General features: G+C 47.9%; 1 protein-coding gene across 4 annotated transcripts; it reads right to left on the bottom strand.

Annotated features, from left to right (window-relative positions):
* Window positions 1-581: 581 nt before the first annotated feature.
* CCPG1 (cell cycle progression 1) lies at window positions 582-20,883 on the bottom strand. 4 transcript variants are annotated; one of them, XM_081170550.1, is made up of 10 exons: window positions 20,599-20,883; window positions 15,999-16,069; window positions 15,220-15,346; window positions 10,892-10,971; window positions 10,070-10,286; window positions 7,965-8,015; window positions 6,361-6,615; window positions 3,527-3,675; window positions 1,430-2,829; window positions 582-1,006 (listed from the first exon to the last, which is right to left on the bottom strand). In XM_081170550.1, exons 2-10 carry the CDS (start codon window positions 16,056-16,058, stop codon window positions 823-825), a joined length of 2,523 nt encoding a protein of 840 aa, XP_081026676.1. In that variant the 5' UTR covers window positions 16,059-16,069; window positions 20,599-20,883; the 3' UTR covers window positions 582-822. The 4 variants fall into 4 exon arrangements, with proteins under 4 accessions (XP_081026676.1, XP_081026677.1, XP_081026678.1 ...); XM_081170551.1 differs by having other exon boundaries at window positions 3,527-3,648; XM_081170552.1 differs by lacking the exon at window positions 7,965-8,015 and having other exon boundaries at window positions 20,599-20,881.
* Window positions 20,884-22,757: the final 1,874 nt, after the last annotated feature.

Raw genomic sequence — 22,757 nt, 5'->3', positions numbered from 1 at the left:
CTGACAGATCTAGAAGAATCAGCAGCCCCGACCCGCCTCGATCCAGCTGTCTGCGGAGATCATCTGTTAGGGCGACCAGAGCCGTCTCGGTCCCATGGCCAGCACGGAAGCCGGACTGGAATGGATCCAAAGCAGATGTTTCATCCAGGAACCTACCAAGCTGTTCAGCAACCGCTCTCTCAATCACCTTACCCAGGAATGGAAGATTCGAGACCGGGCGGTAATTGGATAGATCTAAGGGATCTAATGATGTTTTCTTTAAGAGCGGACGCACCACCGCCTCCTTCAGTTCCCCTGGGAATATCCCGGTGCCAAGGGACAAATTGATGATATCCCCCAGGGGGGCCCGCACCTCGTCTGGACACGCTCTAATCAGCCATGACGGGCACGGGTCAAGAGGACAGGTGGTGGGCTTTCCAGCTTGGAGGAATCTGTCCACATCGGCTGGAGATATCCGGTCAAAGTGGTCCAATACTGGACCCGAGGACAGTCGAGGGGCCTCCAGTTCCTTTATTGTATCCAAATTGGCAGGGAGGTCATGGCGGAGCAACAGGACCTTCTCCACAAACACACACACAAGCTACTGCTTACCCTGCTTAATTTATTGCAATAGTAGGACTGCACCCAAATTAATGTTTCCCAAGAAGGCTGAAAGGAAAGGGGAAAGATGGAGAAGCTGGGCTGATCTTTGCAGGGGAGAGGGAGTGTCATTAGGAAAGGGGAAACGTGCCCTCGATTGCTCTGCTGATTCAGCCAGCTGCAGAAATAGCCACTCGTCCACTATTTTTACCATCCTGCTGGGTTCCATCGGACAACAGCTGTTTAATACTTTGGATCAAAGGGCATCTGGCCCAATTCTATCTCCAAATTTGCCATGTGTCTTCCGTTGCTGCGCCCTTGCTTGTGCCACCGGCCTTCTCTTTTGTAGCGATGCTGGTGCTTTGCAGCATGTCTGTCCTGCTGTGGACTATGAGGGTGCGTGAAAGGAGCTCGCCTAGAAGGGTGGCTGAAAGGAAAGTACAGGAGGGAAGTTAGGGCTGCATGAGCACCTCAGTATTAGGCCTTAAGCCCAATGCCCCAAACGTTTTAACTCTTCCGAAAGGCTACAACCAACTTTGTTATTTAAAATAAGCAAAGTGGATACGGCAAGTGGGTGGAATGGAATTCCTCCATTCCTTTTGACACACGCTGCCACTTTGCTACATTAGAAATTCTGTACTGTGGTGCTTAATGTACAATGAAACTGGTGCCTTTATCTGAGGATGGCATAATCACCCCTCTTTGTGGAGGCTTTCCTTGTCTGCCCAGCAGCAACTGCAAAGCTCAAACAAACAGGGAAATAACCTGCTAGGCCAGCCAGCTGCAGCTTTCCTTCTTTCACAACTCAAACATGCTCAGTTTAAATTATTAGCAGAATTTTAGTACTAACCTTGGTCTGTGCTCAGGCAAGTGATCATAATGAAAGTAGTATCGGTAGATATATTTATCCAGGTCTTCAAATACACCATCGCTGTTCCTCTGGTATTCTTTTATGTCTTCAAGGTAATCCTTAACGTCATTAACAAAGTCCGTGAACAGCATCTGATCATGTATAAAGACGCCATTACGGAAAAACCTATTCACAAAGATCTCCAGTTCTCGCCAGTGGTGGAAGTTCTTTACTTCTTGCTGCAAATATTTGTGCATTAATTGATTAAATTCATCTGCCCGAATCGGGTCCAAGTCTTTGTCAAAAAGGTTTAAAAACTCCTGGTGGGCACAGTCAAAGATGCCTGAACATCCCTTGAGAACAAGAGGGCGGTGCTTTCTGTTGCCTTTGGGGCATTCCTGGAAGGGAGGGTCCTTGGAGAAGTGCGGAGGGGAACGGCTCTCTTTGGATCGCCTTCCATCTCTAAACTCTCTCTGGCTGCCAGGTGAGCGGTGGGCCGCCTGCTTGTGTAACCCTTCCTGGGAGCTGCCTGTTTTCCCTTTTCTGTTCGCCTCATGCCTGCTGTCACTGTACTTTTTCTTCTCCTTCTCATCAAATATATTCTTTGTTGTGTCCTTAAAGTGCCTGAAGGTGGACTTCACAGAATCGGAGAATTTCCTCAGGTTCTCTTTCACGGCTTCTTTGGCCTGTTTAATTTTTTCTTTGTGATGCCTTACAAATTCCTTGGTTGAATTTTTCATGGCGTCAAAGGTTTCTTTCACAGAACCAAAAAATGTTCCTTTTGGCTTCTTTTTGGCTTTGTTGGTTCCTTTCCCTTCTGGCTTCTGTGGCCTCTCGGTCTGCTCTTTCTTCTCGGCGTGGTCCTTGACTTCAACATACAGCTTTTCCCACAAGTCAGAACGCTGCTGCTCAAAGCTCAGCTTCTGCTCCAGCTCTGTCAGCCTTCCCCGCAAAGCTTCTATTTCTTGGCTCTCATCGCCAGCACCCGCCCCCTCAGGAGACACCTGCTGAGAACTTAACTTGTCCAGTTCTTCCCTGAGAGCCACCGTCAGCTGGCGCTCTTTGTCCAGTTCCCTTCGCAGCATCTGGGCCTCTGCCAACAGAGTCTCCTTTTGCTTCACAAAACTCTGCATGCGGTGCCTTTCCTCTTCCAGGTGGGCTTTCAGCTTCTGATTTTCGGTGGCAACCAACTCTGGGCCAGAACCTTTGTTCTCCAGGTGCCGAATCTGCTCTCTCAGCTTCCTCAGTTCTTCTTGCAGCAATGCCAAAGCTTTTTCCTCCCTCTCTAGAGATTCTCTCAGGTGCTGGTTTTCTGAAGCAAGGTGATGCTTCTGAGATTCAAAGGATTTCTTTTCCACTTCTGTTGTATGCAAGCATGTTTCTAGGCCTTCCTTTAGAGACTGATCAGAGACAAAATGAAAGCAAAGACATCAGCTGCTGTGTGCCAGTGTCCAAATGCTGCAAGAACATTGGGAGGGTGGAGGAGGACAGCTAAGCAGGAGCCAACCTACCGATGGATAAGGAGGGCTAGTAAGGAGCTTCTGTGGCACTTGCTCTAGGGGCAAGGGGAACAGGCCGTGCAGAGTTGTACATTCCCCCACAATGCCTGCATAGTCTCCTCCACTTTTGATAGAAAACCTCGCAAACGCTGCCTGGGAGTGGTGTGTTTAGGGGCCAGCTGTCCACAGCAAGGTGCGTGGCTGCAGCCCCAGAAGGAGGAGGGGAGCCGGGGAGCCTGCATGGGCCAAGCACAGAGGAAGCTGAGGCTTAATATGCTTCCGGGGAGAAAGCACTCAAGGCAAGGACAGTGGCAATTGGGACTACCCAGCCCTTGCTACAGAATAATCTGCTGACCCACTCTAAAAGCTTCAAGATGCAGATACAATGGCATCTTCTCCTACCCTCTGTGGTTGACATTGAACCAGTTCAAAATTGCCTGCTATGCCAAGACTGGATTTTGCCATGCCTTCATCTAGAAGACAGCTTCCAGCACTTGCGGTAGTAATGACAGCAAAGTTTCCCAATGGAGGTGGAGTTTACAGGCCAAAGGCAAAATATCATCCTCGCTTTCAAGTATGATGGGAAAGCCACCTTTACCTTACATTCTGCTTTCATGCCTTGTTCTTGTTGGCACTGAATTAGATTATCCTTTATACCATTCAGTTCGTCTTCATGAGTTTTCTCAACCAATTGCTGGCGTTTTTGGATCTGAACAGTACCTTGAAACAGAAAATTTTCTCTTTTATCTGACAAGAAAAATTGGAAATTAGGCAGCTTATCAGTGATGATGGTTTTTTTCTCTTCAGTCCTTCATAAGTACATTAATCAGTGAACAGTGTAGTTTAAAACGATCACCTTTTTAATTGTTTGCAACAGCTATGCTAGACTTTTGCATTAACAAAATAAGGCATGAACGCTATGCTGATGAAAGCAAGCTAAGCTCAGACACTGATCCATCATTAAATGAACAGACTGGTGGGGCTCAGAACACTCACAAAGCCCCAGTGTATCCCTGTGCACAGCTGCACATTAACCTGTATTAGCAAAACAGCAAAATCAGAGGGGCAAATCCGGGTCAGGCCTCCTTAGAACATCTATTACAATAGCAGCATCAATTTGGACAAAGAAGGCCCGTAACATACGTTCCTCTCTGAAAAGGTGAAACGTATGAAGTACTACGATCAGTACAGATAACATGAAAACAACTACATGCAAATCTATATCATGCAATATCATGTCACAAATGCTCACTCAGTGACATGAGAGCAGGGCAAGGGAAGCTGGTGCCCTCCAGATGTTGCTGAACACCAAGAGCCAGCATGCCAGTGGTTGGAATCAGCCAGAGGACCACAAATCCTCCCCAGGCCTGTGTTAGTGACTAAGGAGGAGAGCAGAGGAGGCTGCTTCAAAGTCCTGCCTTCTGAGCACAAACCAACTGCAAACAATGAAGGGCAGGTCCACCCAGGAGGGAGAAGGACCCCGGCCTTAATAATCATGGGAAAAGGTACAAGGGGTGGCAGCAGCAACAGGATGCTTGGAACCCACACAAGCCCGTAGAAATTTTTTGTTAAGTGCCTGAGCACAAACTACTGGCCCAGCGGACACATTTACCTTCTCAAGAAACAAAAGGCTAATTTGATTCTCCTATACAAGCAGCACACAAACACTTCCCATCCAGGAATTCCAGTGTTGACATCAAAATGTGCATGCTACCGCCAAAGAACCAGAAAGTCATGAAAAAATGTTTCCCAATGTAGGAGCTGGACTGAATAGCCCAAGTCCAAGAGCCTGCAATGGTGCCCCCCAGTGGAAAACAAGGTTAATCTGCTAGAGCAGGGGTCAGCAACCTTTTTCAGCCGTGGGCCAGTCCACCACCATGTGGTGGCTGGACTATATTTTGGGGGGGAAATGAATGAATTTCTATGCAACAGAAATAACCCAGAGAGGGTGATTGGGCCGCATCCGGCCCACGGGCCTTAGGTTGCCTACCCCTGTGCTAAAGCATCCACAGTCAAAAAGCATGTCAGAGTGAGAAGGTGAGAGATAAGGCCGTTGGGCCTCTGTTTCACAGCAACACATTCCAACCAAGCCTCTTACCTTCATATTTCCCTGAGGACAAAATAATGGATAGGTGTTAAGTTTTGCTCCAAGGTTGTTCTACTAAATGCTTTATAACTCAGTCAAGAATCTTTAGTCTCTTTTTACACACCATTAAAAATGGTATTACTAGAACAGAACATCAGGAATCTGGGTCGTCAACTAAAGGAGTTTTCCACACAGGACTTTTTCTATTTTAGATGACTGGTTACTATGTTTGGGATAAACAGCAGAAACCACAAAACACAGGCAGGGGAATCAGTGACTGGATTTTATAACTAAATTTCAAACTCACACACACACAGAGCAAGAGTGTGTCAGTGGAATGGGCCAAATCACAAGTCATCCATCCGGCCTAGGAGCCTCAGTTAACTGAGACGTCTCCCTCAGCTTGCAGACGGAGGCAGGGAGAACATGCACACACACACTCCAGCTGTAAGAATCACACCTCTTTTCATCTATATTGTCAGTCTCTGTTATATGCCACTTTCCCACCCAGCAGCTGAGGACAATGTGCAAGAGAATTTCCACACAAGGACCCTCCAAGTTAGGCGACTGGCCTGAAGGCACAACCTGGGCACTTGCAAGTCCAAGTAGGGATTTCTGCTTGTTAAGATGTGAATGTACCATATTTTTCACCCTATAGGGTGCACTGGCCCATAGGGCGCACCTAGTTTGGGGGGGGGGGAGAGAAAAAAAATATATTTCCCCCCCAGGTGTGGGGCTGGGGCAGGGGAAGCCGGAGCTTCCCCCGACCCCAGCCCCCAGAACAGGCTGCTATTCGCAAGCCTTGGGAGCCCGGCGGGAACTCCTGCAGGCTCCCCAGGCTTGCAGATATCTGCCTGAAGCCCGGGCGCTTCTCAGCACGCCACAGGCTTCGGGATGCAGGCTGCTATCCGCAAGCCTAGGGAGCCCGGTGGGAACTCCTGCGGGCTCCCACGGCTAGCGGATAGCTTCCTGAAGCCTGGCGAGCGAGAGGGGTCGGTGCGCACCGACCCCTCACGCTCTCCAGGCTTCAGCGAAAGCCTGCATTCACCCCATAGGATGCAGACACATTTACCCTTCATTTTTGGAGGGGAAAAAGTGCATCCTATAGGGCGAAAAATATGGTAAATGTCCTCAAACTAAGTTCCATATGTTGACAACTCTCTTAACTGCTTTGAAGTCCTGACAATCATTGCGATGTCAGGTGTGTGGGGCTGCCCACTTCTCAAATTTGGCCTGCAGGGGATAGGGCAAGTAAGGATCTGGTCTTTACGGCACCCTGTGAGGAAATGCCACTGGTTTAAAAACATATTTCTTATTAGTTCAATGAAGAGGATTCATGTACTCACCATAAAAATGCCCGAAGCCCATGCTGACTGCAATCACCAATGCCAGGATAATGCACCTGTTAAGGCCACTACTGAACTGATGTTTGTGCGAATGCTCTTTGGCCTGTTCGGTCTCCTGTTCGAGAGGTGGCACATCCTCTGATTCAGAACTTGAGACCAACTTCTTCTTCGCACGTCTTCGCCTCAGGGTGGGGCTGGAACGATTGCTGGTTTCGTCGCTGCTTGATTCTTCGCCACTGGGACGAGGCAGAAAGACTGAAAAGCAAACCCACAATCCTTTATGCTGTCAGCAAGGAATGTGCAGCCTCCTATCCTGACACATGGAGTATTGTTCTCTCCATCCTAGGAGAAGATTGGAGCCTGCTAAGGTGTGTCCCTTGTGGCAGGGACACAAGGCTTCCCCTTCAGCCATGTCCTCACCCACAGACCGCTAGTTCTGAGGAAACCCTCTTCCTTTCCTCAGTTGTGTACAGAGAATGACATCCTTGTTCCCTCTCAGAGGGGCAAGAAAATATTTACATAAATAGCATTATATTTCTTAAAAGTGTTGGGGTCTTTAAAATTCTGACAAAACTTGGCTTTGGGGTTTCTGAAAAAGCAGAAACCCAGGAGGAATCTTCTTGCCCCCATCCACCCCCGGGACTGCTTTGCCAGCAGTGGGGCTCAGCTGTTGTGCTCAAGTGACCAAGAACTTGGCTGCACTGTAGGTTCCTTGCTGCAGTGATCAGTAGATTAACAGCTGGATCATGTGGGTTGAGTCCTGGGAGGAAGGGTGTGAGTGCATTTTTAGGAGTAGGGGGCCTGCCTAAATGGCCTTTTTATCCATTCCATCTACATTGCAACTGAAAACATCATACACGCCCCAACGCAAATGCACACATCTGTCCAAACAGGATTGTTAGGTAAAGATTGGCTCATGCCAAGGCCACATGGCCTCAGATCATGGGGGGAGGGGGGACCCACTATGAGAAACCAGTGACAGGATGGTCATTCAGGTGGCCATGGAGCAAATGGAAGGGGGTTACTGTGGCTGAAGGACCAGAAATAGCCCTCCTCCCTGCTGACAACCCAAAGGGCTTCCCCCCTAACAACTTACAAGTTTAAGATTCCTGCCAGTTCTAAGGCATACAGTTCACTCAACATTCAAGCACATCACCAACAGGCCAGTGATGCAAAGCAGCATGTCAAGAGCAAGCCAGAAAGAAGAGGAACAACCTGACACATTAGATTAATCTATAAATATTGTAATAGATTATTGCATTTAATGGCACACATTTTAGTTGAGTTAGGGGGTATAGGCTTGTTCTTACAGCTGTCCCTGGAGAAGAGCTTCCCAGATTCAAAATGCAGAGGGCTTCCCAAAATAAGCCAAATGGATTCCCCCTCTACTGTTTCCTCCCTTTCCCTGCCCCCTCCACGTTTGTCTTTGCTTTTCCTGACCCTGCCACCAGCAAGCAACAACTTGAGCTAGCTCCTGAAACTGCTGTCCCCACCACACAAGCAGACAAGATGCCACACCACAAGCCACAGCTCACACCAGGCACAAGCAGTCGGGCCACCTTGGAAAGGGACCTTGCCGGCCATGTGCTGCTTTAGCTGCTCACCCCATCCACTGATACACTCTGGGATCTTCCGGAGCTTCTCCAGCCAACTGGCTTTTGTATGTATATATATATATAACAGAAAGAAGAGATTTTAACCGCTGACTAAAAGGAAAATGCAACACAGGACCACAAAGCAATTTGGCTAGGGTGGGAGCAGATGGAAAGCATAGGTACATGACACCTTGATCACCAAAAGCAAATTAGACATTAGGGTTTCCAAGTCTTCTTTTCTGGTACATGTGAAACCCCTGGCCCCAAGAGCAGCTGTCCTGTCAGCAGCTGGGGGTGGCCCCTAGGCCCAGACTCCCCCAGACTCAAGATTTTCAGACTCTGACTCTGAAGGCCCTGCAGTGTGCACACACTCAGTCCAGTCTCTGACATGCCCCTGTACAAACTGCTTCTTCTCTGGGTAGATTTTAAATAGAGGCACATGGCCGGAGCCTGGGAAACAGTATTATGAACACTTTAAGATTGTCAAGCACATTCTGTTAATGTTTAGATGGCTGCTGGGGAAGTCTCTGAAGAGACAGTCACACAGGCAAAACTACCTTGCTGGGTGAAAGCATTTCCCTTGCAGCACCCCAACTTGGTACCCTACAGATGCTTGAAGTACCGTATTTTGCGCCCCATAGGACGCTCCGGCCCATAGGACGCACCTAGTTTTTTTGGGGGGAAATAAAGAAAAAAAATTTTATTTCCCCCCCCTCCCCCAGGTGCGGGGCTGGAAGAACCAGGTCGGGGAACAGTGGGAAGGCACGCTCTGCCTCCCCGCTGTCCCCCGAGCTTGTGGGGCTGGCGATGGGGAGAAGTGCGCTGATCCCGGGACGGCAGGCAGCTCTGCGCGGCCACCAGGAGCGGGGCGGAGCTTCTCCCCCGGCTCCCGGTGGCCGCGCAGAGCTGCGCTGATCCCGGGACGGCAGGCAGCTCTGCGCAACCCTCGGAGCCGGTCTCCCGAGGGTTGCGCAGAGCTTCCTGAAGCCTGGAGAGCGAGAGGGGTTGGTGCGCACCGACCCCTCTCGCTCTCCAGGCTTCGGCGAAAGCCTGCATTCGCCCCATAGGACGCACACACATTTCCCCTTCATTTTTGGAGGGGGGAAAGTGTGTCCTATAGGGCGAAAAATACGGTACATCTCCTAACATTCCAGCAGCCCCATGTGGTGCTGGGGCTGACGGTAGCAGCATCCCAAACATATGAAGGGCACCATGTTGGGGGAGGGTGGCTTACCTAACGAGACTTCAGTCCTGGGAATCCCAACATCCCTTGGGAATTAAGATCAGCCAACTGCATCTGATGAACAGGCAGGCAATTCTAGCATTTCATTTCTAAATTTGCAGTGATTACAAAAGGCACGGGACTTGAAGAGGTGATAGAGGCCAGATAGCAAATTTGCTTAGAAAAGGCTGAACAGGCAAAGTATTAACACTTGAAAAGAGCCTAACCTCACATCCAGGCCAAGGTGAAACTAGACAGCCTCCATTATTTAAAGATCTTTTCCCCCAACAGAAATCATGCAAGGGCTCTGCCGGGGCACTTTTTCTGTAGCTTAGGTGTGGTTTGGAAAGAGATTTTCTTCATGTTGTTGTATTTAAAGATGGGGCTGCAGCTTCAAAGGCCACCAACCACTTCAGCAGACACTCCTGGTACCAAACCAGCAAGGGGGGGGGGGTTATATAAAAAAACCACCAGAACAAACAACACCAGCACATATGAATGGAAGCTGGAGGGAAAGCTTAGCTAGGAATGAGCTTTCTTTGACTGGCCCCCATGTTATCTGTCTCTTGCAAGTGGTATCATGATCTCCCATACTGTTAACGGAATTAAATGGACTGTGCCAAGAATTAATCACTTGATCCATCAGTATGGTGCAAAATCAGTTTCTTTGAAGAGAAAGGCCATATATGATACCACAGTTTGGGGAATGAAAGTGAGGCTGCTCAAGTCACTCCTGACTCATTCATGGGCTGCTCCTGAAACTTATTTCCTTAACCTGACTGGCAGCAGGAAAGGTGGTCAGTTGATTCGTGAAGCCTGCAGAGCCTGGCACTACCTGCTGCCTCTTTTTCTGGCCAAGTCTGGCCTACAAGGTGCAAGAGACGTCGCCTACCTGTTTCTGGCTGGCAGAAGGTGTACTGGCTGCTCGAAGAGGAGCCCATGTTAAAATCTTCAGGGGCAGGAACGGCCTCATCAGCAGGCACAGATTCAGCTTCTTCTTCTGGGCTTCCAATTTCTTCTACTTTCGGTGTCTCGAGTGTCACAATGTCAGAGTCATCGCTAATTGCCCCCACGCAGGAGCTTTCATCTGTCACTTTCTCTTTTTCATCCTTAGATGTAATGTAAAATGACAGGTGTCACACAGGATAAAGCGTTTTTCTCACCTGTGGAATCTATATTGTCTTCTAAGTGTTTTGGAACATCTACATTGCAGCTTTTTTGTGGTGCGGGGGAATTCTTCACATCAAAAAACACAATAACCCATGTTTGCTTGTGCATTTCAATTTATATCTCAGAAAAGGATCAGCAAAGATTACATATGGAGAGCTAGCTGTTTAGTTGTTGTTTTCCCTTCTGCATCCCTCCTTTAACATGAAAAAATATTTTTTGTAAACTTCTTTTGAGAAAAACTATTCTAGAAAAGCAGCATATGGGTTCAATAAATAAATAACTCCAATGCAACAAACTTTTACTAAATCATTATGATGTTATATAAGGAAGCTATTTTTCTACAAAGCTACCTGAGGGTTACATGCCCTTGCTTGGGACTCAAGTTCCCATCAAACGAGCCCAAAAGAGTCAGCAGCAGGTGCTGGGCTTGCAAGTTAGCAGCAAACCCAAAGGTGAATATTTCCCTCTCTCATGTTCGGCCAGCGGGTGTTGGTGGGGCTCCATTCTTTCTTATGCTTGTGTGCTTCATAGAACTATAACGTACCTCCGGAACTGGCTTGGTGGCCTCTGAGGTAGAATGACTTTGAACTATCATGGATGACACATCACCTTGGCCAAATCCAGCTACAAAAACAGAAGTTGAGCACATATAAGATAAACAGGCAAATACTACACTTATCTCAGAGAGGGAGGGAGAGAGAGAGAGAAAGAGAAGGAAGGAAGGAAAGAAAGAAAGAAAAGAAAAAAGAAAAGAAAGACAACACCCTGTAGACAAATTAGGTATCCATTCTGTAAGCATTGCAAATTCTTCCTTAAACAAAGAAACAAACCTTCCCTGGGTTTGCTTGCAGAACAATGGCAGGGAGTTTATTCCACACTCCTAGGCTGCGAACAGTTACAAGGAGACTCTTGGCTGCCTTGTGTTTGTCTTGGTTGCAAAACTGCTCCTTTATGCTTAGAGGCAATTCTTGCCAGAAGGTAGAAAAGGTCAGGCCAGGAAACTGAAATGGGGTGGAGAACATTGGGCGAAAAAGAAACTCTGCAAAACTCCACTCCCCCCATCAAACCATTAAGTTATCCAGATGATAATTAATTATTATTATTATTATTATTATTATTATTATTATTATTATTTGTACCCCGCCCATCTGGCTGGGTTTCCCCAGCCACTCTGGGCGGCTTCCACAAATACCAAAAATACACTAATATGTAGATAGCAGTGATGGGAGTGGAGAATGAGAACATGGTATGCAAGTGAAGCTGGCAAGCGGAGGAGAGGAGGATGGCGGAGGAGTTTTGAAGATAAAGAGAGCTATAAATCAGAAGAGGCTGGTCTGAGAGCCCATGGATGCGAGTTCACAAGAACAAATGGGGCATTGCCCTACCAACCTCAGATTGCCATAAGCCAGCCCCCTCCTGCCCACCACTTTACTAATAGCTAGTCCAATGACAGCCCTGGCAGTCAGCTTCTTCCTCCTCCTCCTCCCTCCTCCATGTTCCCCTAGTAATACAGTGGTACCTCAGGAGGTCCGTTCTTAATTTGAAACTGTTCTTAACCTGAGGTACCACTTTAGCTAATGGGGCCTCCCGCTGCCGCCATGCCACCAGAGCACGATTTCTGTTCTCATCCTGAAGCAAAGTTCTTAACCCGAGGTACTATTTCTGGGTTAGCAGAGTCTGTAACCTGAAGCATCTGTAACCTGAAGCGTCTGTAACCTGAGGTACCACTGTACTCAGAAGGAAGGAGGAAGGGGACTAAACTAGAAGTAAGATGTGTCCACAGTACAAAGTGTGCTCCCACAGCTGGTTTCAAATCCATGTACCTATATTGTCTGGGATCCAGAGATATACTGCTGTTTTATGTGAAATACTGCAGTTTAATGTACAGGCGGTCCCGCCCGACAATCCTCTAGGTCCAAAAGGACCCACAACATTGACAATCACGCATTATTTGGACACACCCCACAAACAAGCTTCCATCCAATTTGAAAAGTGTAGCATTACTCAATTCAGAGTGAGTCCATGTGAGTCTACTGCTCCTGCAAGTGCAAGGCTTTTGCTTTAGTAGAAAAGCAACCTAGGCGAGATTGAGATGGATGCATTTTCCATGTCCTTTTTGCATCCCAAATGCTTTTGTAGTTAACTACTGAACTGATTTAAAATCTGGAGAGTTCCTCCTAGAAATAGCATTTAGTAAAATGTACCATATTTTTCGCTCTATAGGACGCACTTTTTCCCCTCCAAAAATGAAGGGGAAATGTGTGTGAATCCTATGAAGCGAATGCAGGCTTTCGCTGAAGCCTGGAGAGCGAGAGGGGTCGGTGTGCACCGACCCCTCTTGCTCTCCAGGCTTCAGTAAGCTATCCGCAAGCCTTCGGAGTACGGCGGGAGTGCCCACCGCGCTCCGAAGGCTTGCGGATAGCAGCCTGCAGCCCGAAGCCCGGGGAGCGCTGTGCAGCGCGCCCCCAGCTTCGGGCAGATATCCGCAAGCCTTGGGAGGTTGGTGGGAGTTCCTCCCCGGCTCCCAAGGCTTGCAGATAGCAGTCTCCAAACCCGACCTGGTTTGGAGGCTGGCGGTGGGGAAAGCAGCGCTTCTCCCCACCGCCAGCCCCACAAGTTCGAGGGACAGCGGGGAGGCGGAGCGCTGCCTTCCCGCTGTTCCCCGACCTGGTCTTTGGGGCTGGCGGTGGGGGAAAGCAGCGCTTCCCCCCCCCACCAGCCCCAAAGAGCAGGTCAAAAGGAACCCAAAGCCTCCAGAGCCCAGCGGGAACTCCCGTAGGGCTCCGGAGGATTCGGGTGAACGCACCTTGAACGCACAGAATGCACCTTGTTTTAGAGGGGGAGAACAAGGGAAAAAAATCTTTTTTTCCTGTTCTCCCCCTCCTATGGTTCGGTGCGTCCCTCTATAACACGCAGATTTTTTCTCCTAAAAACTAAGGGGAAATGTCTGTGTGTGTTATTGAGCGAATGTGTGGTCCTTGGAGCTGACTGTCCCGAGTGCAGGGGCAAAAATCAGGCAAAAATCATATCGCCCCGTCACGGGAGGAGGGACGCCTGAAAAGAGGAAGCTGCTGCTTTCCTGCATTCTGCCTCAGGGTCTTACTGCCCACCCTGTTGTTTCAGTTGCTGTTTGCTCAAATGGAACAAAGAGCAGGGAAAGCCCCTCCCCTCCTGGCAAGCAGAGGGGAAAGGAAAGGATTGCGTCCTTCCTTCTAATTCCTCTCCGTGCTCCGATGCTGCTGCGTCCAGGGAAGCATTCCAGGCAGCCAGAAAACATGCAGGTGGGGGGGGGAGAGAGAGAAGAGAGAAGAGAGAGGGGGGGGGCCTTGCTTGGTTGGGTGGGTGGGACTTTTGCCTTCCTTTCCTCCCTCCCGTTAAACCCCTCTCCTGCATTCTTAGCCAGCTGCTTCTCCGCACACCCCTCTCATGCTCCTTGTCCCTTCTATGTTTTTCCCTCCCTCCCCACTTAAAACATGGTTACAAAGCATGGATCCACATGGATCCTCAGGATCTTTGCATTGGGTCACCCCAAATTCACCATCAGATCACATAGCATATCCATGGCTGCAGCCTGCACCAAAAAAATCATGCACCCACTGTTGTCTGGGGCTGCAATGGTGCAAAAATGTGGTTACAAAGCATGGATCCACATGGATTCTCAGGATTTTTGCATTGGGCTACCCCAAACTCACCGTCAAATCACATGTCTGTGGCCACAGCACGAAGCACAAAAATGATACATCCACTGTTTCATTCAGAATTTTTCTTCTTCTTGTTTTCCTCCTCTAAAAACTATGTGTGTGTTACGGTCAGGTGCGTGTTATCGAGCGAAAAATACGGTAAATTTGTTTTGGTTTAACTTTAGTCGGATGCCCTGGCTGTCACTTTACGCCTAAATGCCTCCCCCACTCCCCCCCCCAGCCAGTACAGTGGTACCTCAGGTTATGAACTTAATTCGTCTGTTCTTAACCTGAAGCACCACTTTAGCTAATGGGGCTTTCCTGTAACCTGAAGCGTCTGTAACCCGAGGTACCACTGTACAGTGAGTTCACTGGGACAGCAAAGACATTACGGAGGTGAAAGGGCTGATCAGTGGAGGCAGGCAGGAAATAAAACACACACATGGTGACAGCGCAGAGGACCATCCGAGTGTTGAAGTGGCTTGGTCTGCTTGCTCCCTCACAGCACTGGCTCTCTGCGCCATCACACCTTCTTATGGCAAATGCATTTCCATTCTCTATAACTGCTTGTCCCTCCAGTGTATCTCTACATGCCCTCCTCAGCCTTAACTAGCTTTTTGGTAAGAGATACAGTGTGGTGTACTGGTCAGTGTGCCAAACTAGGCTCTGGAAAACCAGGGTTCAAATCCCCATGCAGCCACAAAGCTTACTGGGTGACTTGTGCCAGTCACAGACTCCCAGCATAACCTACCTCACAGGGTCGTTGTGAGGATAAAATGCAGAGAGGGAGAACCAGGTATGCCACTTTGAGCTCCCTGGATGAAAGATGTGAATATACCTGTATTAACAATGGCACAATCCAAGGTCATTTTGCCCCAGCTCCTATGTTTGCTGTTAGTTAATGACTGAGCATCTGCTTTGCACACAGGTTACAGATTTAATCCCAGGCAGCACCTCCAAGTAGGGCTGGGAAAAGTCTCCTGTTTGAAACCTTCCAGTCATTATACTGGGCTGTACAAAGGCCTGCTGTCTCTGTAGAAGGATGCTCCCCATGCTCACTTGCCCTTACTGACATGTCCTGGTTATCAGATTCATCTTCAAGTTCCGCAAATGTTCCCAAGCTCACGACCGAAGCAGTCGAGTCGTCATTGCACACGGGGTTGCAGGTGGCATAGTTGTGGCTAAGGCTTACCTTGCATGTCGATGGGCTGCTCTTGCCCATCATCACCTTGTGCAAGAGATAGAGATTCATCCAAGGCCGGCTCCACATGACCACTTAAAGCTTCATATTCAGATGCCACAGCCTCAACATCAGAGCCCTAAATGAAAAAGAAAAGGAGGAGCTCTCAAGTGAAACTAGAGGTGCTCACCTGGTGATAACAAACAAAATAAATGGCTAAAGGCTCCTGTGAGCCCAAAGGGCTGCACACTGCATCTCTCAGTCCATCCAGCTCAATGCCTTGGCTACTCTGAATAGCAGCACTTTTCCAGGGTCTCAGACATGCATCTCTCCCAGATTATCTTCAGGGGGCTTTAAGTCATACAAGAAATTACTTCAAGGTTATCAGGAAACCTTAAGCCAGTGGAGCATAATCTACTGAAGCACATTCAAGTTTAGATCAAACTCAAATCCTGACTGTTCTCATTTATCTAATTTTGCTGCAGTGGCCCTGAGGTTATGGAAGTATCTAGACTTCTCCTTTGCCCTGTCTAAGATAATGGGATTGACTTCATCAGTGCTCTTCCCTGCTACTGGGCTCTGTTGTGAGGTTTGCTTGATTCAACTATGTGTCCTATAGAAATCAACTCATTTCTTGGTGTCTTAGCTGAAAACTGCAGAAAAATGCATAGGGGACTCGTCCTTCATTGAGTCCAAAGTAACAGCTATTGAAGGAAATTTGTAGGATGAGCTTGAAATGTCTAAGGGCAAATCACCACCAGCCCCACTTAAAATACACCGCCATAGAGTACCTCATGATTGATGACCGTCCAGCCACAAGATGAATCACTGTCACTGGAGTTTTCAGACATTTTGACAGATGCTGAAAGCAAAAAACAAAAACAAAGAACAGTACAAATGTGGCACCTGAAAGGATTAGCCAACTTCACTCTAAATGGGGATCTCTGTTCAAATACATTTCAAACTTCACCACTGCAAACAGAATCTAGAAAGAGCCAGTCCATGGCATTCGAGGGATCACAGAGTGGGGAGCAAAGGTGATTTAATCCAACCTTAACTTCTTGTCCATATTCACCTGACCCAATCCAAGCCATGTGGACAATGCAGGGGCACTGCACAAACGTGCCCACGTTGAAGACACTCCCCATAGCTGGCAAACAAGGCAAGCAGCCTAAGAGTCTCTAGGGCCATCTCTGATCTAACTCAAAGAGATTTTTTTTCTAAATATGGCCACCTACCATATGCTGAACATGAAGCAAAATTTAACTAGGGAAGAAGGGCAGACTGCAAGAGGGTCAGCTGAACCTTTGCCTCTTCCTTTTCCAGTACCAAACACAGACATACTGCCTCTCTCTGCTTGCCTTTCTAAGTATGTAAGAAGGGCCAAAGGCCCGTCCTGTTCTCACAATGGCAAATCAGATGCACATTATGGGAATTCCACATAAACACAACGGCAGTCTCCCCAGTGATGATCCAGAAACGGTCTCCAAAAATGTGGTCCACAACCATCATGACTGGTAGCCACTGATTGCCTTATCCTACTTGAGAGAAAGATGTGAATGTTGCTGCATCACCTCCTTAGACTCTGAAGAGAAATTCTCGATTCCTCTGATCATTAACCGATCTTCTCTCCATTTGCTGCAGCTTCAACTCACCCTTTCTGAAAGGGATAGGGTGGGGAACTACTGCTTCATCAATAGCTCGTAGAAGGGAGCCAATATTTCATTAACTTAACTAGAAATGCCTCACTTGATATATCCAAAACTTTGCCTTGTCACGTCTGAGCAGCTCCCAGATGTTTTGTGATGAACTCAAGCACACTTCCCTCCTTTGCTATTTTGCAACCAGTAGTAAAAACAGTCACTGTTTGCCCACAAACACATAACCTGATGCTAGACACAGCTGAATGTCACTTGGTAGTTCAGAAGATCACCCAGTTTGCTCTGTAACATTCCCTAAGGAACAATGCCTTGTCTGTATTAACTACACTTCTTTGCTAGGTGCATGCAAATATCAGAGGGACACTCCTCCCCCTTTTCTTTGAAGGAAAAATACTGACTAAAACAGGCTCCTAGACTGATCCCTGAAAAACTTGGCTAGCTACTTCTTTCCCATCCAGCCAAGCAATTCACTTCCTTGGGTCTTTGGCCACACACTAGCCAGACGGGTTGGAAGGCACCTCCTTTCTTTTGACAAATGCAGCTGATGTGCTCAGGGTGCCCAATTCTGCTCTCAGCCAGCGGCATGCTTTCCTGTATTCACAGCATCTAGCCACAGACTCTGCAGCTTTTCTGTCTTTTCACCAGTATCTTTTTTCCTGTTTAAATAATAGTTATCAGCAAACGCTTTGCTAAAATCTAAGCTGACTAGAGCAGTGGTTTTAAACTTGTGCTCCCAGGAACCTGGAGGTCAGCAATGCTGGGCCAGCTACCTGAGGGGCAGCTCATTTCTCATAACTGTCTATGCCCTGCACAGTGGAGACTCTCCAGTTTGGAGTTTGCAAGGACTTGGCCAAACAGTTCCTTGCTAGCCCTTGGTGCAGATGGCGAGTTCATCCTTGACAGGAGAGCCTGTTGCAGACAACTCTATATGGAATGGGTTTCCGAAGAGTAGGAAGTTGAAATTCCATGGGACTGAGTGCAGTACATTCCCTTTCTCCAGAAACGCACTGATCTTTTATTCCACCCACAGTGAACCTATCCAAACATCCACTTTAACATTTATTATTCTAAGCCTTATCTGCCACTGAAAATAACCTAACAGCTCCACTACCTTCAGCAATTTGATCTTTCTTGGATACAGGCAGAATATTAGCTCTTTCAAACTCCAACCACAGCCCAGTGCTAATGAAATCTGCTGAAAGCCTTACTTCACATAACAGGTTTTTCTGTCATCCCTCAGCTCCGGAGTTTAAAATAGGGGCAGCCCAACCCTATGCATGCTGACCTCCCCTGTGTTTGCTTACTCCCGGATACAGCTGCAAACCAAACCTCAGCTGGGCAGGAGCAGAGCTTAACCAAAGTGACAGGGCCACTACCACACCCACAGCCTGCCCACTCTTGCCACCTAGGGCAGAAAGTAGAAGCAAATCAGTAGGTTCTACTTGGGAACCAACAAATCCCAAGTCAGCTCAGCCCCTCTCTGTTTCAGGGCTTATGGCGGGTTTCTGTCCACCTCCCTGCTTAGAAGGCAGAACAGGGAGCTCAGCACAAGTGGCATCACTCTGCAGGAAGACATTGCCTTGCCCCTTCCTCCACTTCTAAGGGGCTTGTCTTATACCTATGGAAACAGATGCAAAGTAGTCCCAGGGCAATGAAGTTAGGTGGAATAGTCATTCTTGTGCAGAGTATTAAAACAGACAGCAAGTCAACAAGCAGAGCCATTATATCTTTTTAACATTAAAGGATGTTAACTGATTATCAATCTTGCATACAATGGCTGCTATTGATTGCTCTGTATTTTTTTTATTTGTACAACTTGTACTTCTAAAGCCACTTGATTAGCTAGCTGCCTTAGCAGCAAGGGAGAAGTTATTCCAGGTAACCAGCCATGAAAGTCATTCCCTTCTAAAACACAAATATCTTAACACAGGGATTTGTGGGTAGGTGGGCTAGCAGCTTCCAGAAACTGATTTGCAGGGATGCTATAATTACACCCCACCAAGGAACACTCTAGTTTGTACAGATAATGATTTATCTTACTGTTTTATTCTCCTTACGGTTTAGCTTTTAAATTGTTGCATTGTTTTAATAGTGATTCAGGCAGCCACCTTTGGCAATTTTTAGAAAAATCTTTTAAATTAATGGGGAAATGTCTATACTCTGGTTTCTCTTCAGATCATATAAATCTTTCGCCTTTTAAATTAATGGGGAAATGTCTAAAATATGGCAGGGCTGTTCGCTGATTAGGATTCTGTTTTGGGGCTTTCTCCTAGGAAGAAAGAAACTAATTTCCCCATGTTGTCCATCACACCCTCTGACCAGAGGTCATGAGGAATGTTAGCTTCCCATCAAAGTACATCTAGTTACAAGTGTACTACTTATTTCATTTAGGTGCTTGATCTACATTAAAATCAATCCTAAAGCAAGATACAACATAAAATGATACAGCAATCTAAAAAAAACCCAACCCAAACCATAACAATAAATCAAAATGATGTCACAGAACTGCAACATCTCCTTCAATCAACTAACGAAATGCTGAAGCAAATAAAAATGTCTTTACTAAATTGCCTGAAATTTATCAGGGTTGGTGTCAGCTAAATCTGTGAGGGAAGGGCTCAGAAAATACCTAGGTCCTAAGCCAACACATGTGTCTTGAACCTGACTCAGTAGTTAACTGGCCTCCAATGCTCTTCCTTTAGAACTGCTATACATTTGCAGCCAGCTACCCCACTCACCAACTTTGTTGCTGTATTCTGCACCAGCTTCACTTTCCAAACAAAGCCCAAATACAGCCCCAAATAAAGCACATGGCCGTAAACAAACTAATCTGATAAGACCAATGCATGGACCACAGGAATGGCTGGCCAATAGGCACTCCTAGGCATGGAAGCAACATGAGCCTCCATCACCAACGCTGCATCTAAGAGTCCACCTAGATGACACATGTGCTCCTTAAGGGGCAATTCATTGGGCAGGCAACCAATTCCCACAGCAACTGCCTTGTTAGGATTCGCCCAGCCCACCACTGCATCCAGGCACTGGTCAAGAACCAGCAGCGCCTCTCCTGAGTCAGCTGTCACAGAGCAGAACACTCTCCGGGGCCAGCCTGGGAATCCCAAGAGCCCCCTGCAGCAGCTGAGAGAAGGACAGGCAGGGGATGCTGCTGCAGCCTCACCTTCCCTGGAAGGAGCCAAGTTGTCACCCACCTCCACCTGCACCAAGTAGGCTTTGGAGTAGCTGCACTCGGGGAGCGAAATAATTGCGCGACTCTGTGCTATTCTCAAAAGTTCCAGTTCAGCGAAGGGCCAACCAGCCACTAATCCAAAGGCGCCTTTGCTTTGGAAACATAGCTGTCAACCTTCCCTTTTTTTGCGGGAAATTCCGTTATTCCAGCGCCGCTTCCCTCTGCTATCCCGGATTGTTAGACTGTCCCCGGGACAGGTGAGGCTGCTGATCCCTTATTTTCGAGGCTGCTGATCCCTTATCTTCAAATCTGAAAGTTGACAGCTATGTTTGGAAACCCCTGAACTGCAAAGTGCGGCTTGTCCCGAAGGCGGCGAGGCCTGCAACAGGAAGCGTTTCCCGAGCGTCTCGCGGGGAGGCAGCCTTCCGAAGCCCGCTTCCTCCCGAGTAGACCTGCCCGCCCCCTCCCGAGGCCTCTCGGGGGCCTGGCTGGGCAAAGGGCGCAGGTGCCCGATGGCGAGGAGACCTTCCCGGCCGGGCCTACCTGAGCGAGCCCGGCCCCCTGAGGGCGAGGAGCTCAGGGGAGGCAGAGGCCGGGGAAGGTGAGGCGCGCTCGGGCCGGGCTGCTCCCGCTGCTGCTGCTGCTGTCACGGCCGCCGCCGCCGCCGCCGCCTCCTTCCTTCGCCAGAACAACAAACAAGCAGCCGGAAAGGCGGAGGCGAGCACTGCGCCTGCGCATTCCCGCGGGGCCCGGACGAACCCTGGGAGCGGTAGTTCGCCTCTGCCAGGCGCAGCGGCAGAGGGAGGCGCGCGGGGACTACAGGCCCCAAGGAGCCGCGGGCGCTGCGGGGCGGGGCCAGCGCTGGCGGAGACCCGGACGCTGAGTCAACAAAGGGTGCGCCGACGCGGCGGGGGACGCGTGATGTGTGGAGATGCTGAGGCAGTTGCCATGGTGACGCCGCCAGCCCGGCGCAGCATCAGCATCCTCTGCAGTCGGGAGGCCCGAGCTCTCGCCGGCGGCCGGTAAGGAGCGGGGTGCTTCCCCGGCAAGGCTGTCGCTCTTGGGGCCGCTCGGCGGAGCCTGGCCCTCAAAGCCCAGCGGCTGTAGCGGGAGAATGGGGGGGGGGCAGATGACTCGCTCGCCTGGCCTAGCTAGCTGCCTACATCACAGCGAAGAACGGCCTTTTTAGGAGAGGTGCTCCCTGTCGCTTTTCTCTTTTTAGTAGTATCTTGTAAATCGATACTAAGAAGCAGAACAGAGCATCATTTTTTAGAAATTGAAGTTGTTGGGTTTTTTAAAGAGTACATTTCTTTCTGAGACGAGACAAAAATACAGGACACTGAGCTTTTATTTGCAGATAGGTAGCCGTGTTGGTCTGCCATAGTCAAAATAAAAAAATTCCTTCCAGTAGCACCTTAAAGACCAACTAAGTTAGTTCTTGGTATGAGCTTTCGTGTGCATGCATTTTGACTGAGCTTTTATGTATGAGTAGTTCTGAGGCAATCCAATCAGTTTGTGACAGCATATAGCTCAGAGGAACTTCACTGGGGCTACAAAGGTCACACTGGGCCCCTTAAATCTGTAGCAGGGCTCCTTTCAATGAGGGGTAAAGGTTTTTCCAAGTCTTTGCATTTAAGGAAGACAACCATGCAAGCATCAAGCAGCTCTGTTGGTCCTAAATACTTCCACTCATAATAAAAAATAGTATGGCTGATTAACATCCAATGCCCTTTTAAATGTGTTGTGGAAGGGGGGAATTATTGAGTTGTCTTTGTTTTTGTTTTTATTATGTATCATGTGCTTTTTATATTGTAATTTTATGTTGTGAACCTGCCAGAAATCTACAGATATGGTGTGGTATACAAATTTCAAGAAGAAGAAGAAGAAGTTGTTTCATTGAGCTCAACAGGATTTACCTCCTTGCTGTGCCAGCTCAGTTTCTAAAAGTGAACCATCTATAAAGCTAGATTTAAATGTGTCATTTAACTACTTATGCTCTTATGGAACCTCTTAATTTTTCTACTTTTGCACAGGAACTGAAAATGACTTCTGAGCCAGAAACAAAGCCAAGGGGTGGTGCAAAGAACACAGCCTCTGTCCAGTGGCGTCCATGTGCAAACCCTGGCAACCCTGTGTTTTCCTGTATGTTGGAGGCAAAGACTCTCACCTCTAGCAATTTCTTAACTAAGCCCCAGCTTTTGCTCTATAAAACAACATCAGGTGAATACGGTGCTATACCGCCTACCACACAAATGGTACCTTGTAAATTCTGTCCAAAGGAAAATGCTTTCACAAATCATTTGTTTACTTGTGGGATGACACGATTTAATGGTATTAACACTGGCACTGACAAAAGCAAAGTTTGTGATCACTCAGATCTTATGCACACTTTATAAAATCTAGTAGTGTGTTTTTGTTATCTGTTAAAATAATAAAGCAAATAAGAGAGTAACAGTCTGGTTTTTTTGTTTAATAATCTAATACTGAAACATCGTTATTGAAAGTAAGTCTGATTTCAATAAGGCCTTACCAGTAAAAATATGTGGTTCAACATCCTATTAAGTATGCTAGCAAATAAAGTCAGAAGATCATCAAATGGAATTCTAAGATCTAGTTTTTACTGAGGTAAGAGACTAATATCTGAGTGCAGGTGAAAACTTGCATGATTTAATGCTCCTCTCTCTTATGTATGTTGGGGAGAA

The sequence above is a fragment of the Podarcis bocagei genome (assembly GCF_964188305.1).
Source record: "Podarcis bocagei genome assembly, chromosome: 14".
Taxonomy (NCBI): Eukaryota; Metazoa; Chordata; class Lepidosauria; order Squamata; family Lacertidae; genus Podarcis; species Podarcis bocagei.
The sequence above is the reverse complement of the archived record's forward strand: the minus strand, read 5'-3'. Positions and strand labels throughout refer to the sequence as shown.

What these genes read in the sequence shown, in the direction of transcription:
- CCPG1 (XM_081170550.1), bottom strand. Translation starts at nt 16,058, where the DNA reads ATGTCTGAAAACTCCAGTGACAGTGATTCATCTTGTGGCTGGACGGTC. An exon ending in AGAGTGTATCAGTGGATGGG is followed by an intron (nt 6,616 to 7,964) that starts GTGAGCAGCTAA and finishes TTTGCTTTTCAG; the next exon opens with TCTTTCTGCCTCGTCCCAGT. An exon ending in GGGCTTCGGGCATTTTTATG is followed by an intron (nt 3,676 to 6,360) that starts GTGAGTACATGA and finishes TTTTCTTGTCAG; the next exon opens with ATAAAAGAGAAAATTTTCTG.